The 16463-nt window shown below is 37.8% G+C and overlaps 1 protein-coding gene across 4 annotated transcripts in view; it reads left to right on the forward strand.

Annotated features, from left to right (window-relative positions):
* Positions 1 to 16463, forward strand: part of LOC130228847 (serine protease FAM111A) — a 40134-nt gene that overhangs the window by 16858 nt on the left and 6813 nt on the right. For 3 of the 4 annotated variants that reach the window (XM_056457320.1, XM_056457322.1, XM_056457321.1), the window contains exons 2-4: positions 1888 to 1955; positions 2031 to 2093; positions 8667 to 8723. In XM_056457320.1, coding sequence (XP_056313295.1) covers positions 1902 to 1955; positions 2031 to 2093; positions 8667 to 8723 — 174 coding nt within the window. In that variant the 5' untranslated portion in view covers positions 1888 to 1901. The remainder of the gene's footprint in view (positions 1 to 1887; positions 1956 to 2030; positions 2094 to 8666; positions 8724 to 16463) is intronic. The other variant, XM_056457323.1, reaches the window with a different exon arrangement.

The raw sequence follows: 16463 nt of genomic DNA on the forward strand, positions 1-16463 counted from the left end.
TTTGTAAGAGCATAGTCGGTTGCGGTGCAGAGCGCATGCTCAGTCCTGGGTCGGAACCATCCTCGCGCAGCCGGGCCAGCGCCTGCGCTTGGTAGCGCTGGTAGGTGGCCATAGCGTGCATGGTGAGGGGGAAGGCGCACGCAGCACACTGCGTGGGCCTACTGTGCCCATCCAGGAAGAAGGGGATGGGGAGGCTTAGAAGGTCTCGCCTTCATCCTCCACATCACACCCCTCTAATCGGTCCGGCCGCGGGGCTGGGGGATAAACCATCTCCAGAGCCACGGCCGAAGCAGCCTGGGGAAGCACAGCCGCAAAGTCTGCTTCTGGATTCGACGCCGCGCTCATAGTCCCAGAGGGAGCGAGCAGGTTCGAATCCTCGTCAGACCTTGACAGCCCAACCTCCAAGGATGGTGAGGATGGAAGCGCACGCAGATCGGGCAGAAAAAAGTGCCCTCAGGACTGCGTGAGTTTACTGTGCACTTCCGGGAAGAAGGGGATGGGAGGCTTTGAAGGTCTTGCCTTCTTATATCCTCCACAACACACCCATCTAGTCGGTCCGGCCGCGGGGCTGGGGGATAAACCATCACCAGACCCACGGCCGAAGCAGCCCGAGAAAGCACGGCCATCACGTCTGCTTTTTAGATGCCAGCGCCGTGCTCTCCACCCCGGAGGGAGGGAGCGAGCGGGCTCGCATCCTCATCAGACAATGACAGCCCATCCTCCGATGCAGCGATGGACATCTGACCCCCGGTGTCATCAGGTGAGAGAGCGACCATCCAAGGACGGAGCGCTTCTCTTCACCTGAAGCTTGGATGGAGCGCGTGGAGGAGCGAGAGGTCCGCGGCCCGGGGGCGGCGGATTTACTCCCACTGAAACCCTCAGATCTGCCCGAGTGCCAACGCAGTGCGGGGGACAACTGGGGTGGGTGGCTCTTTTGCAAGAGCGAGCCGCGATCTTAACTGCGCAACAGACATGACATCAGTGATGGCATGCACTGCCCGCGAGCACCGCATTAACATGCTGGACCCCCAGACATGAAACGATGTGCTCGTGCCCATCATCCGGGGATAGGAAACCACTGCATCCAGAAACGCACGGTCAGAGTGACGTCTTGAAAAAGACGCGCTGCACGACCGTGTTGCTCTTTTAGGAAAGCTTTTTTCCTATATACAAACCGCTCTTGGAGGACCGGACCCAAAGGATGCCAGGCAAGGGAGAAATACCCAGCTCGACCATCTGCCACTGCGTATACGTGCTCTGGACCGGGAAAAGCTGCTTCTCGATCTCTCTCTGTAGACACAGGTTGGAGATACCCTCAAAGACTCTCTCAGAAGCTTCGTGAAAGTCTCTTCAGCTAGAAAAGGATGTCGAGCATGGCACTGGCTGCGTCTTTATAGCATGACTGATCATTGACGCCAGCTGTGCACGCTGACGCTGCCAACTAATTGGCATTTCATTGGCCCGTTTTTATACTCTTTCAGATGATTGGTTTCTGACGAAATCCCTATAGTGGAAGTTTCCACATAGCATTGGAGTTCCCCATCCGAAGGGGAACTGAGAGTGATATATTGTATGTACAGGCAATGCTATTGAACTAGAATTAACTAGGCAAGGAGGTGGATGAAGGGACAGACAGACACTATTAGGCTAGCAGGCCTATTGCTAATGCATTTTAGCATATTGCTAAAATCTTTGTTAAAATTTGCTGCTGTGTGAGGATATAGTTAATGATTTATTTTAACATGTTTTTCCTCAGAAAAAAACTCAGTAACAATTAACTTATATCGAACCACTAAATTTGGACTTGTTTTAAACAACACTGATGAGATTTAAAAAAAAAGACAAATCATCCTCTGTTGGGCTAACTATTATTTTTCCTCTTTACAGGTAGTGATCAAAACATGTCTGAAGGGCCACCTAACAAAAAACTGAAGCAGACAGACCTTCTGAGTCCTGTAAGCTGTTCTTCTTGTTCTCTTGGTTCGGATTGAATCTAAACTTCATGTCATTGATAATGTTCTGTCTTTCAGAAAAAGGAGACTAACACAGACAGTGAAGATGAGGAGACTTCACAGGCTGGGAACACTAAGAAGGTTATTTGTTGTGATAATTGCGAAGTCTATGAAACAATAGGCGTGTTTCAATATGCAATATGTTAGTACAAAAATGTGATATAGAGAAACATAATAGGCTGGGTTGGAAAATACTTCAACAATTTGAGCTGAGTTGGGAGGATTTGAAGTGTGTGTGTCTAAAAGCTGTGATTTAGAGCATGAATGCTGCTCTACACCGTAACCCCCAAAAAAGTAGGGGTATAATGGCACACTGAAGTCACAGTTCATTGCATACCTCGGTTTTGGGGGTAAAATTTTGTTACTGTCAAGGTTAGCTGTCTCACAAAAGCAAGGGTCACAGGAATTATCAAAACATGTATATTTATTTACAAAAGCACTCCTGTAGACTTTAAGCGATTATTGAGGATACCATGGTCAATGGTGTCAAATGCCGTACTAAGATCGAGTAGAACTAATAGCGAGATGCACCCTTGGTCAGCAGCTAAGAGTAAATCGTTGGTTATTTTCACTAATGCAGTTTCTGTACTGTGATGAGCTCTGAAACCTGACTGAAACACTTCAAAACATTGTTCGTCTGCAGAAAGGAGCATAATTGAGCAGAAACAACTTTTTCTAGTATTTTAGATATAAATGGAAGATTTGAAATAGGCCTATAATTAGCTAAGTTGCTGCGGTCCAGTTGTGGTTTCTTAATAATAGGTTTAATAACAGCTAACTTGTAAGGATTTGGAACATGGCCTAAAGATAAAGAAGAGCTGATAACGTTAAGAAGAGGTTCTCCTATAACAGGTAGCAATTCTTTCAGTAACTTTGTTGGAATTGGATCCAATTCCAACTGTTATGTTAATACCAACATACAGAGCCCGTCTTACAAGTACCAAGCCCTCTATAAAACAAGTGAGAATTTGGCCAGAGGGAGCTATATCTGAATTACAGGACTGCTTTGATCGCACAGACTGGACTGTGTTCAGAGAGGCCTCCACAAACGGCCAAGGCACAGATATTAATGATTATGCTGATGCTGTATCCAGTTACATTTTTAAGTGTATGGAGGATGTCTGTGTCACAAAGAACATTAGAGTTAGAGCGAATGAGAAACCCTGGATGACTGCAGAGGTGCGGGCTCTGCTAAAAACAAGAAACTCTGCTTTCAAGTGTGGGGATGCAGCTGTCCTTAGGTCTGCTCGGGCCAATCTGAATAAGGCAATCAGAGTGGCAAAAAGAGCCCATGGAAATAAGATTAAAGAATACTTCCAGGACCACAAGGACACGAGAAGTTTATGGCAGGGTATTCAGTCTGTCACAGATTATAAAAGCATCTCATTGTCCTGCGAAAATAACATTGACTTTCAAAATGATCTTAACAACTACTTTGGAAGGTTTGATGCTGTTAATAATACACCAGCAGTGAAGGCCACATTGCAGCATGACGAACAGGTGCTAAGTTTTGATATCACTGATGTCCGCAAGACCCTAAAGAAATTAAATGCTGGTAAGGCGGCAGGGCCTGACAAAATACCAGTTCTTAAAGGGTGTGCAGAACAACTTGCACATGTACTGACGGATATATTTAATATCTCTCTGCATCAAGCTGTTGTGCCATCATGCTACAAAACATCTGCTATCATCCCAGTGCCAAAAAAGCCTTCAGTTACTTCTTTAAATGATTATCGGCCAATAGCTTTAACGTCACTGATAATGAAATGCTTTGAGAGACTGGTTAAAAGTCATATCACCTCCATCCTGCCTACTTCACTTGACCCATTTCAGTTTGCCTATCGGCCAAACAGGTCAACTGATGATGCTATATCCACTGCACTGCATCTGAGTATTGAACACTTGGAGGATAAAAATACATCGGTACGGATGCTGTTTGTTGATTTTAGCTCTGCTTTTAATACTATCATTCCTCAGCACCTGGTCAATAAATTAGCATCTTTAGGTTTGAATACACCTCTTCGGAACTGGATTCTTGACTTTCTGACAAATAGGCCACAGTTTGTGCGAGCGGAGGGTATTTCGTCATCTATCACTCTGCTGAATACAGGCTCCCCTCAGGGGTGTGTCTTGAGCCCACTGTTATACACTCTGATGACCCATGATTGTTGTGCAAAACTTAGCACTAATCACATCATTAAATATGCTGATGACACCACAATAGTGGGTCTCATCCGGGATAATAATGAGAGGAACTACAGGGAGGAAGTAAAGCTCTTTACAGAGTGGTGCAGTGATAACAACTTAGTTCTGAATGTTGAAAAAACCAAGGAGTTGGTGATCGACTTCAGGAAGAAATGCCCCATTTACTCCCCTGTATATATCAACAATATTGCAGTGGAGACTGTACAGCAGGTTAAATTCCTGGGGGTCCACGTTACTGAGAACTTGACTTGGTCTCTCCATACCACTTGTCTTGCAAGGAAAGCGCACCAACGACTGCACTTTCCGAGAAGGTTAAAAAGGGCATTCCTCAGCCCATCAATTCTTACAACTTTTTACAGAGGGGCTGTTGAGAGTGTTCTCACTAATGGCATCTCCCTTTGGTATGAGAATAGCAGTGTATCTGACAAGAACACCATCAAGAGGATCATAAAGTCAGCTGAAAGGTCTGTTGGAGTCAAGTTGACATCTATCGAGGAACTTTATCAACGACGTTGTCTGTCTAGGGCAAATAGCATTTTAAGGGATCCAACTCACCCTGGCTATAGCCTGCTCACGCTTATGCCATCAGGCAGGTGTTACAGAAGCCTGAGGACCAAATCAGTGCGGTTTCGTGATAGTTTTTATCCTGTCATTATAAGACTTTTGAATAAGACCAATTCTTAAACACTATTAATAGCTAGTGTAAAATAGTAAATCAATAAATAGTTAAACTAGCATAAATTATTAATATTATAACTATTATAACAAATGGTGAAATAGGTATTTTAGTATTAAGTTACTCTCTACTGAAATTTCTTTTTAAATCAGGTTATATCTTATATAACTATATTTTTATATTTTTATGAAATTATAAAGCCTGTCTATCATGTTAGGATTTTATAATGTTTGTATAGTGATGTTTTTATGTTCTTGTTGGGTCTGTTGCAACGTAATTTCGTTCTGCATTACAATTTTATTGTGATGTTTTGAATGACAAAATAAAGGAAACTGAAACTGAACTGAATATACACGTAGCTGATTTAGAGCTATTTATAATTTTGTCTAGCTCTTCCTGTTCTATGATTTTAAAGCACTGTAGGTTATTTAGATTCAGAGGCGTGTTTACTGGATCTGAAGTATAAGGCGGTGCAGAAAGTTTAATATCTCCTATTTTCTGTCTAAAGCCTTCTATTTTATCACTGAAAAAATTCATGAAGTCATCACTACTAATTTGGGGGGAACGTTTTGTTCCAAAGATGACCGATTATTTGTTAATTTAGCAATGGTGTTAAATAAGAATCTAGGATTGTTATGATTATTTTCTATCAGTTTGCGGAGGTGCTCAGCCCTGGCAGATTTTAGAGCCCTTCTATAGCTAGACATACTGTCATTGTACGCAATTCTAAAGACCTCTAAATTAGTTTTTTTCCATTTATGTTCCAGGGCACGGGTTGCTGTTTTGAGAGCGCGGGTATGACTATTATAACATGGTGTAGTTTTATTCTCTCTAGCCTTTTTTAGTTTGATGGGTGCCACAGTATTTAGAGTGCTAGTAAAGATTGCATCCATACTGCTGGTTACTACATCAAGGTCATTTGCGTTTGCGGGTGCATTTCGAAGTAGAGAAAGATCAGGTAAGTTATTTATAAATTCATCTTTAGTGGATGGAACAATAGTTCTACTAGGGCGATATATCGGAGCGGATCTGCTAATTTCAGGTAAACACAGCTTATATAGTAAGAGGAAGTGGTCTGTAATATCATCACTTTGTGGTATAATGTCTACATCAATGACCTCAATTCCATAAGACAGAATTAGATCTAGTGTATGCTTTAGGCGATGGGTTGGACCAATAACATTTTGCTTTATTCCTAGTGAAAGTAGTAAGTCCATAAACGCAAGCTCGAATGTGTTGTTAGCGTCATCTATGTGGATGTTAAAGTCTCCTACAATTAGTATTTTATCAGTTTTAACTAGTAAGTCAGAGATAAAATCAGAAAATTCTTTTAGAAAATTGACATAGGGTCCTGGGGGTCTATATATGGTGATTAGAGCAAGAGATAACATAGGTTTTTGCATAGTGTTTGGAAGGACAACATTAAGCGCTAATACTTCAAAGGAGCTAAACATAAGTCTGTTTCTCTGATTAACATTAAGAATATCACTAAAGATTGACGCGACTCCACCACCACGACCAGTTTGACGAGCCTCATGTTTATATAAGAATCCTGGAGGAGTTGCCTCATTTAAACTAATATAGTCATTTTGTTTCAGCCAGGTTTCAGTGAGACAGAGTGCATTAAGATGGTTATCTGTTATTATTTCATTTATGATAAGTGCTTTAGGTGCTAGTGACCTGATGTTTAGGAGACCAAGCTTCATGAAATTTGTATTTTCACTTTTTAGTGGTTTTTCTGGTTTAATTCTTAATAGATTATTTCTGGAGCACACAGTACGTTTGTTTCTTGATCTAATAGTGCGAGGAACAGACACAGTCTCTATGGGGTTAGCTAGGTATGCATTACTGTTATTTATGTGGGACGAATAGGAGTCTGTGTGGCTAAATTGTGATTTTTGTGAATTTTTACTTGCTAGTCAGATAGAGCGAAGTATTCTGGAGATGTTGTCCGACAGGAGTTCAGCTCCAGCTCGACTGGGGTGCAGCCCGTCAGCGCGGAAAAGCCTAGGACGCTCCCAGAAAAGATTCCAGTTATTGGCAAAGAGCAATTTCTGTTCTTTACACCATGTTAATAGCCATTCATTCAGAGCAAAAAGTCTACTGAACCTTTCATTTCCTCGGCGGTAGGTAAGAAGTGGTCCAGAAACGATGATCTGCGTGGCGGGCGAGGTGTGTCAAACCGTCTCGATCAGGCTCCTGAAGTCCTCCTTCAGGATCTCCGTCTGCCGGAGCCCAGTGTCGTTCGTCCCCACGTGGAGGACGACGGCACCGAGGCTCTCGGCAGCGCTCAGGATAGTAGGTATCTGTGCAGAAATATTCTTAACTCGGGCACCAGGGAAGCAGAAAGTGCGTACTTTGTTACCTTTGGAGGAAGCGGAGCGGACGTGGCACACAATTGAGTCACCAACGATGGCCACATCGCGACCCGTCTCGCAGAGAGGGGGTGAAGCGGTTCTCCGTGGGGATCTCGAACACCGGAGGAGGAGACTTTCTGCCCCGGGACCTGGTAAGCACCTTACGCGGCTGCACCCAGGGGCCGTGGTAGCCGGGTGTCGGCGTGAACGACGCCTGGGAGAGCCGCGTCCTCGGTGCGCTGGGCCTGGACAGAGAAGCACACGGGGTTGAGGAAGAAGGAGAATTGTCGTTGTATCGAGCCCTTCTCGCTTTGTCTCAAGGGAGCGAATCTGGGACTCCACTGCTTCCAACTCCAGCTCCAGCGCCTCCATCGATGCTTCTCCTGCACTCAAGGACAGACACACAAGCGACATTGTACAAGGTGAAGAGCAAAGCCAGTAAGTGAGAAAATAAGTGAATGAAAGAGGTCGGTAGCTTTAGCTGACCAGCGGTGCTAGCAGGCTAAAGCTACAAACACCAGGCAGATGCTCGAGAGACAGAACGTTTAAAAGTAGGTTTGTTTGTATGAGTGTGTTAAGGGATTGTTCACCCCAAGTAGGAGAGATAAACATTTAGTGAATGAGGAGGTATTCTGAAGCAAGATGGTACGTTCAGACCCATCGTCCAGAATTGCATAAGCCATTAATGAATGCTTGCCATTGTGTAACAACACTTTACTGATTTTCAACATGACCTGGCTGCCACCTGCTGGCCGATCAAGGTACAGCATCTTACTTTCTTGAGGCATTTCAACTTGCTTCATCTCAGCTGATTTTGTGTTGAGGTCATGTAGGACAGTTAGGTGTTTGCCTTTACAAATTTTACAGATGCCCTTTAACCTGCATTGGGCAGCTTGATGTTTTCGTCCGCACCTCCAGCATCTCTTATTCATCTTAATCCAGTTTGTTTTGATTTCACTGGTTAGCTGTGGAAAATTTGGGCACTGATTAAGATAGTGGTGATTATTGTCACAGTAATGACAGTATGCATTCTTGCCTGGAGTTTGAATTTCTTGGGGGTTTACCACTAGTGTTTGAAGACTGCTCTGCACCATGTAAAATGGCTGCTGACTGTAAAGTGGGCTTATGCTGCCGCAGTGCCTCCCTTCGCTGCACAACACGTCCTCTTATGTCCACAATACTGGGCTTACAATCAGTGGGTTGTACTTGTACTTCAAACTCAAGCCAATGTGAAAAGTCAAGTAGATCTAGATCAAGATCGTACATGTACGGCGGAATGCTGGTCCTCTCACTCATGTTGCTTCTCTACTCTGTGCTCTTTAAACTCTAACATACGTCACTAAATACATCATACATATAGATAAAACAAAGACAATTAACTGTGTTAATTTCAGTTAAATTGTTTACATTTGGCAGGAAACGATGGCTCATTTACCAAAGCCAGAAGAGAAATACTCCAAACACCTACAAAAGGTAAATAACTTTGATTCTTCCAAGATAGTGTGGAGACAGGAGCCAAAGTTCAGAAAGCCAGGCTCTTCAGAGCTGATCTGTGGAAATGATCCACAAAAGAATAGAACACATAAAATAAACATAGCAGACTAATTCAAAGACAGCTCCTCTTATAACAGAATCATTTATAAGAATTCATTTTTATACACAGTAATATTCACATATATTGATAGCTTTTCAAGTAGTGTCAAACACCCAGCTCCACATGAGAAGTCTCAGTGACCTCTTGAATGGGCCTGAAGATTTTGAGGAAACGTATAACTTGGCTTACAGAAGAAGCAATGACACATCATTCCAGTTTTACTCTGAAGAGGGATGACACCAAGGTCATCATTAAATCTAGGCCCTTAAACACAAATTCAACAATTATTTTTTGCCATGTCTTTTACTCTCATTGTGCACAACAATTCAACGTTATTAATAACCATAAAGACATAGAAAAGGATAGGTGTTACTTCATCTTGGTGCAGACATCCCATCCTTCAACGGATGGACAGACAGACATAATCAAACAGATATACTGAAAGGTCGACAAACCTATAGATATGCAGACAGATGAGCAAATACAGATAGACAGATGGATGGGAAGCTTTAAAACAGAAAGTAAAAATGTTTAAGTATCTTTAAAAGCTCAAACTTGTCAAGGACAGTGTTGCTGCGGTATGCTGGGTGGTTGTTAATGTGCTTGTATTGGTATTTTAACATACTTTTAACGTGATGCTATGGAAGCCCGTTCCCGCCACTAAATGATAAAAAAAATTAATTGGAAAAGAAAAATTTAATTAAAAAAATTATAAAGTCAGATTTCCAAGTTATAAAGTCAGAATTCTGAGTTATAAAGTCGCAATTCTGATTTATTAAGTCAGAATTCTGAGTTATAAAGTCGCAATTCTGAGTTATAAAGTCGCAATTCTGAGTTATAAAGTCAGAACTGTGAGTTATAAAGTCGCAATTCTGAGTCATAAAGTCAGAACTGTGAATTATAAAATCAGAACTGTGAGTTATAAAGTCGCAATTCTGAGTTATAAAGTCAGAACTGTGAGTTATAAAGTCGCAATTCTGAGTCATGAAGTCAGAACTGTGAGTTATAAAGTCAGAACTGTGAGTTATAAAGTCAGAACTGTGAGTTATAAAGTCGCAATTCTGAGTTATAGAGTCAAAACTGTGAGTTATAAAGTCGCAATTCTGAGTCATGAAGTCAGAACTGTGAGTTATAAAGTCGCAATTCTGAGTCATGAAGTCAGAACTGTGAGTTATAAAGTCAGAACTGTGAGTTATAAAGTCAGAACTGTGAGTTATAAAGTCAGAACTGTGAGTTATAAATTCAGAATTCTGAGTTATAAAGTCGCAATTCTGAGTTATAAAGTCAGAACTGTGAGTTATAAAGTCAGAACTGTGAGTTATAAAGTCAGAACTGTGAGTTATAAAGTCGCAATTCTGAGTTATAAAGTCGCAAATCTGAGTTATAAAGTCAGAATTCTGAGTTATAAAGTCAGAACTGTGAGTTATAAAGTCAGAATTGTGAGTTATAAAGTCAGAATTGTGAGTTATAAAGTCAGAACTGTGAGTTATAAAGTCAGAACTGTGAGTTATAAAGTCAGAACTGTGAGTTATAAAGTCAGAACTGTGAGTTATAAAGTCAGAACTGTGAGTTATAAAGTCAGAATTGTGAGTTATAAAGTCAGAACTGTGAGTTATAAAGTCAGAACTGTAAGTTATAAAGTCAGAACTGTGAGTTATAAAGTCAGAATTGTGAGTTATAAAGTCAGAACTGTGAGTTATAAAGTCAGAACTGTGAGTTATAAAGTCAGAACTGTGAGTTATAAAGTCAGAACTGTGAGTTATAAAGTCAGAATTGTGAGTTATAAAGTCAGAATTGTGAGTTATAAAGTCAGAACTGTGAGTTATAAAGTCAGAACTGTGAGTTATAAAGTCAGAACTGTGAGTTATAAAGTCAGAACTGTGAGTTATAAAGTCAGAATTGTGAGTTATAAAGTCAGAACTGTGAGTTATAAAGTCAGAACTGTGAGTTATAAAGTCGCAATTCTGAGTTATAAAGTCGCAATTCTGAGTTATAACGTCAGAACTGTGAGTTATAACGTCAGAACTGTGAGTTATAAAGTCAGAACTGTGAGTTATAAAGTCAGAATTCTGAGTTATAACGTCAGAACTGTGAGTTATAAAGTCAGAACTGTGAGTTATAAAGTCAGAATTCTGAGTTATAAACTCGCAATTCTGAGTTATAAAGTCGCAATTCTGAGTTATAAAGTCAGAATTCGGAGTTATAAAGTCAGAATTGTGAGTTATAAAGTCAGAATTGTGAATTATAAAGTCAGAACTGTGAGTTATAAAGTCAGAACTGTGAGTTATAAAGTCAGAATTCTGAGTTATAAAGTCAGAATTGTGAATTATAAAGTCAGAATTGTGAACTATAAAGTCAGAATTGTGAGTTATAAAGTCAGAATTGTGAATTATAAAGTCAGAACTGTGAGTTATAAAGTCAGAACTGTGAGTTATAAAGTCAGAACTGTGAGTTATAAAGTCAGAATTGTGAATTATAAAGTCAGAATTGTGAGTTATAAAGTCAGAACTGTGAGTTATAAAGTCAGAATTCAGAGTTATAAAGTCAGAACTGTGAGTTATAAAGTCAGAACTGTGAATTATAAAGTCAGAATTGTGAATTATAAAGTCAGAACTGTGAGTTATAAAGTCAGAATTCAGAGTTATAAAGTCAGAACTGTGAGTTATAAAGTCAGAATTGTGAATTATAAAGTCAGAACTGTGAGTTATAAAGTCAGAATTCTGAGTTATAAAGTCAGAATTGTGAATTATAAAGTCAGAATTGTGAGTTATAAAGTCAGAATTGTGAATTATTATAAAGTCAGAATTCTGAGTTATAAAGTCAGAACTGTGAGTTATAAAGTCAGAATTGTGAGTTATAAAGTCAGAACTGTGAGTTATAAAGTCAGAATTCTGAGTTATAAAGTCAGAATTGTGAATTATAAAGTCAGAATTGTGAGTTATAAAGTCAGAATTGTGAACTATAAAGTCAGAATTGTGAATTATAAAGTCAGAATTGTGAATTATAAAGTCAGAACTGTGAGTTATAAAGTCAGAACTGTGAGTTATAAAGTCAGAACTGTGAGTTATAAAGTCAGAATTCTGAGTTATAAAGTCAGAATTGTGAATTATAAAGTCAGAATTGTGAACTATAAAGTCAGAATTGTGAGTTATAAAGTCAGAATTGTGAATTATAAAGTCAGAATTCTGAGTTATAAAGTCAGAACTGTGAGTTATAAAGTCAGAATTGTGAATTATAAAGTCAGAATTGTGAATTATAAAGTCAGAACTGTGAGTTATAAAGTCAGAATTGTGAGTTATAAAGTCAGAACTGTGAGTTATAAAGTCAGAATTCTGAGTTATAAAGTCAGAATTGTGAATTATAAAGTCAGAATTGTGAGTTATAAAGTCAGAATTGTGAACTATAAAGTCAGAATTGTGAATTATAAAGTCAGAATTGTGAATTATAAAGTCAGAACTGTGAGTTATAAAGTCAGAACTGTGAGTTATAAAGTCAGAACTGTGAGTTATAAAGTCAGAATTCGGAGTTATAAAGTCAGAATTGTGAATTATAAAGTCAGAATTGTGAATTATAAAGTCAGAATTGTGAGTTATAAAGTCAGAACTGTGACTTATAAAGTCAGAATTCAGAGTTATAAAGTCAGAATTGTGAATTATAAAGTCAGAATTGTGAATTATAAAGTCAGAACTGTGTGTTATAAAGTCAGAATTCAGAGTTATAAAGTCAGAACTGTGAGTTATAAAGTCAGAATTGTGAATTATAAAGTCAGAACTGTGAGTTATAAAGTCAGAATTCTGAGTTATAAAGTCAGAATTGTGAATTATAAAGTCAGAATTGTGAGTTATAAAGTCAGAATTGTGAATTATTAAGTCAGAACTGTGAGTTATAAAGTCAGAATTGTGAATTATAAAGTCAGAATTGTGAATTATAAAGTCATAACTGTGAGTTATAAAGTCAGAATTGTGAGTTATAAAGTCAGAACTGTGAGTTATAAAGTCAGAATTCTGAGTTATAAAGTCAGAATTGTGAATTATAAAGTCAGAATTGTGAACTATAAAGTCAGAATTGTGAGTTATAAAGTCAGAATTGTGAGTTATAAAGTCAGAACTGTGAGTTATAAAGTCAGAACTGTGAGTTATAAAGTCAGAACTGTGAGTTATAAAGTCGCAATTCTGAGTTATAAAGTCGCAATTCTGAGTTATAAAGTCGCAATTCTGAGTTATAAAGTCAGAACTGTGAGTTATAAAGTCAGAACTGTGAGTTATAAAGTCAGAATTCGGAGTTATAAAGTCAGAATTGTGACTTATAAAGTCAGAATTCAGAGTTATAAAGTCAGAATTGTGAATTATAAAGTCAGAATTGTGAATTATAAAGTCAGAACTGTGAGTTATAAAGTCAGAATTCAGAGTTATAAAGTCAGAACTGTGAGTTATAAAGTCAGAATTCTGAGTTATAAAGTCAGAACTGTGAGTTATAAAGTCAGAATTCTGAGTTATAAAGTCAGAATTGTGAATTATAAAGTCAGAATTCTGAGTTATAAAGTCAGAACTGTGAGTTATAAAGTCAGAATTGTGAATTATAAAGTCAGAATTGTGAATTATAAAGTCAGAACTGTGAGTTATAAAGTCAGAACTGTGAGTTATAAAGTCGCAATTCTGAGTTATAAAGTCGCAATTCTGAGTTATAACGTCAGAACTGTGAGTTATAAAGTCAGAACTGTGAGTTATAAAGTCAGAATTGTGAGTTATAAAGTCGCAATTCTGAGTTATAAAGTCAGAACTGTGAGTTATAAAGTCAGAATTGTGAGTTATAAAGTCGCAATTCTGAGTTATAAAGTCAGAATTGTGAGTTATAAAGTCGCAATTCTGAGTTATAACGTCAGAACTGTGAGTTATAAAGTCAGAACTGTGAGTTATAAAGTCAGAATTGTGAGTTATAAAGTCGCAATTCTGAGTTATAAAGTCAGAACTGTGAGTTATAAAGTCAGGACTGTGAGTTATAAAGTCAGAACTGTGAGTTATAAAGTCAGAATTGTGAGTTATAAAGTCAGAATTCTGAGTTATAAAGTCAGAATTGTGAATTATAAAGTCAGAATTGTGAATTATAAAGTCAGAATTGTGAATTATAAAGTCAGAATTGTGAATTATAAAGTCAGAACTGTGAATTATAAAGTCAGAACTGTGAGTTATAAAGTCAGAATTGTGAGTTATAAAGTCGCAATTCTGAGTTATAAAGTCGCAATTCTGAGTTATAATGTCAGAACTGTGAGTTATAAAGTCAGAACTGTGAGTTATAAAGTCGCAATTCTGAGTTATAAAGTCGCAATTCTGAGTTATAAAGTTAGAACTGTGAGTTATAAAGTTAGAACTGTGAGTTATAAAGTCAGAACTGTGAATTATAAAGTCAGAATTGTGAATTATAAAGTCAGAACTGTGAATTATAAAGTCAGAATTGTGAATTATAAAGTCAGAATTGTGAGTTATAAAGTCAGAACTGTGAGTTATAAAGTCAGAATTCTGAGTTATAAAGTCAGAATTGTGAATTATAAAGTCTGAATTGTGAATTATAAAGTCAGAATTGTGAGTTATAAAGTCAGAACTGTGAGTTATAAAGTCAGAATTGTGAATTATAAAGTCAGAATTGTGAATTATAAAGTCAGAACTGTGAGTCATAAAGTCAGAATTGTGAGTTATAAAGTCAGAACTGTGAATTATAAAGTCAGAACTGTGAGTCATAAAGTCAGAATTGTGAGTTATAAAGTCAGAACTGTGAGTCATAAAGTCAGAATTGTGAGTTATAAAGTCAGAACTGTGAGTTATAAAGTCACAGTCACATTTTTCTTACCCCTTGGTTTCGAGTGTGGTCCTGAAAAATCTTAGTTTGAAAGGGTGTATAGGGGAAGGGCTAAGGGGTAGAGACTGGGCCTTAATAATTCGCAATGCTGACATAACTTGCATTTCTCACTTAATATCTCGCAATTCTGACTTAAAAACTTGCAATTCTGACTTTATTATTCTGACTTAAAAACTCGCAATTCGGACTTTATGACCCGCAATTCGGACTTAATAATTCGGACTTAATAACTCTCAATTCTGACTTTATAGCTCGCAATTCTGACTTTATTATTCTGACTTAATAACTCTCAATTCTGACTTTATAGCTCGCAATTCTGACTTTATGACTCGCAATTCTGACTTAAAAACTCGCAATTCTGACTTAATAATTCTGACTTAATAACTCTCAATTCTGACTTTATAATTCAAACTTAATAACTCTCAATTCTGAATTTATTATTCTGACTTAATAACTCTCAATTCTGACTTTATAATTCGGACTTAATAACTCTCAATTCTGACTTTATAATTCGGACTTAGTAACTCTCAATTCTGACTTTATAATTCAGACTTAATAACTCAATTCTGACTTTATAATTCGAACTTAACTCGCAATTCTGACTTAAAAACTTGCAATTCTGACTTTATTATTCTGACTTAAAAACTCGCAATTCTGACTTATAAACTCGCAATTCTGACTTAATAATTCTGACTTAAAAACTCGCAATTCGGACTTTATAATTCGGACTTAATAACTCTCAATTCTGACTTTATAATTCAGATTTAACAACTCTTAATTCTGACTTAAAAACTCGCAATTCTGACTTTATAATTCGGACTTAATAACTCTCAATTCTGACTTTATAATTCGAACTTCATAACTCTCAATTCTGACTTTATAATTCGGACTTAATAACTCTCAATTCTGACTTTATAATTCGAACTTAATAACTCTCAATTCTGACTTTATAATTCGGACTTAATAACTCTCAATTCTGACTTTATAGCTCGCAATTCTGACTTTATTATTCTGACTTAATAACTCACAATTCTGACTTTATGACTCGGAATTCTGACTTTATAATTCTGACTTAATAACTCTTAATTCTGACTGTATAATTCGGACTTAAAAATTCTCAATTCTGACTTAATAGCTCGCAATTCTGATTTAATGACTCGCAATTCTGACTTAAAAACTCGCAATTCTGACTTTATGACTCGCAATTCGGACTTAATAATTCGGACTTAATAACTCGCAATTCTGACTTTATAGCTCGCAATTCTGACTTTATGACTCGCAATTCTGACTTAAAAACTCGCAATTCTGACTTAATAATTCTGACTTAATAACTCTCAATTCTGACTTTATAATTCAAACTTAATAACTCTCAATTCTGACTTTATAATTCGGACTTAATAACTCTCAATTCTGACTTTATAGCTCGCAATTCTGACTTTATGACTCGCAGTTCTGACTTAAAAACTCACAATTTTGACTTTATAATTCGGACTTAACTCTCAATTCTGACTTCATAATTCGGACTTAATAACTCTCAATTCTGACTTTATAATTCAAACTTAATAACTCTCAATTCTGACTTTATAATTCGGACTTAACTCTCAATTCTGAATTTATTATTTTGACTTAATAACTCTCAATTCTGACTTAATAATTCTGACTTAATAACTCTCAATTCTGACTTTATAGCTCGCAATTCTGACTTTATGACTCGCAGTTCTGACTTAAAAACTCACAATTTTGACTTTATAATTCGGACTTAACTC

This window comes from Danio aesculapii, chromosome 5, assembly GCF_903798145.1.
Source record: "Danio aesculapii chromosome 5, fDanAes4.1, whole genome shotgun sequence".
Taxonomy (NCBI): domain Eukaryota; kingdom Metazoa; phylum Chordata; class Actinopteri; order Cypriniformes; family Danionidae; genus Danio; species Danio aesculapii.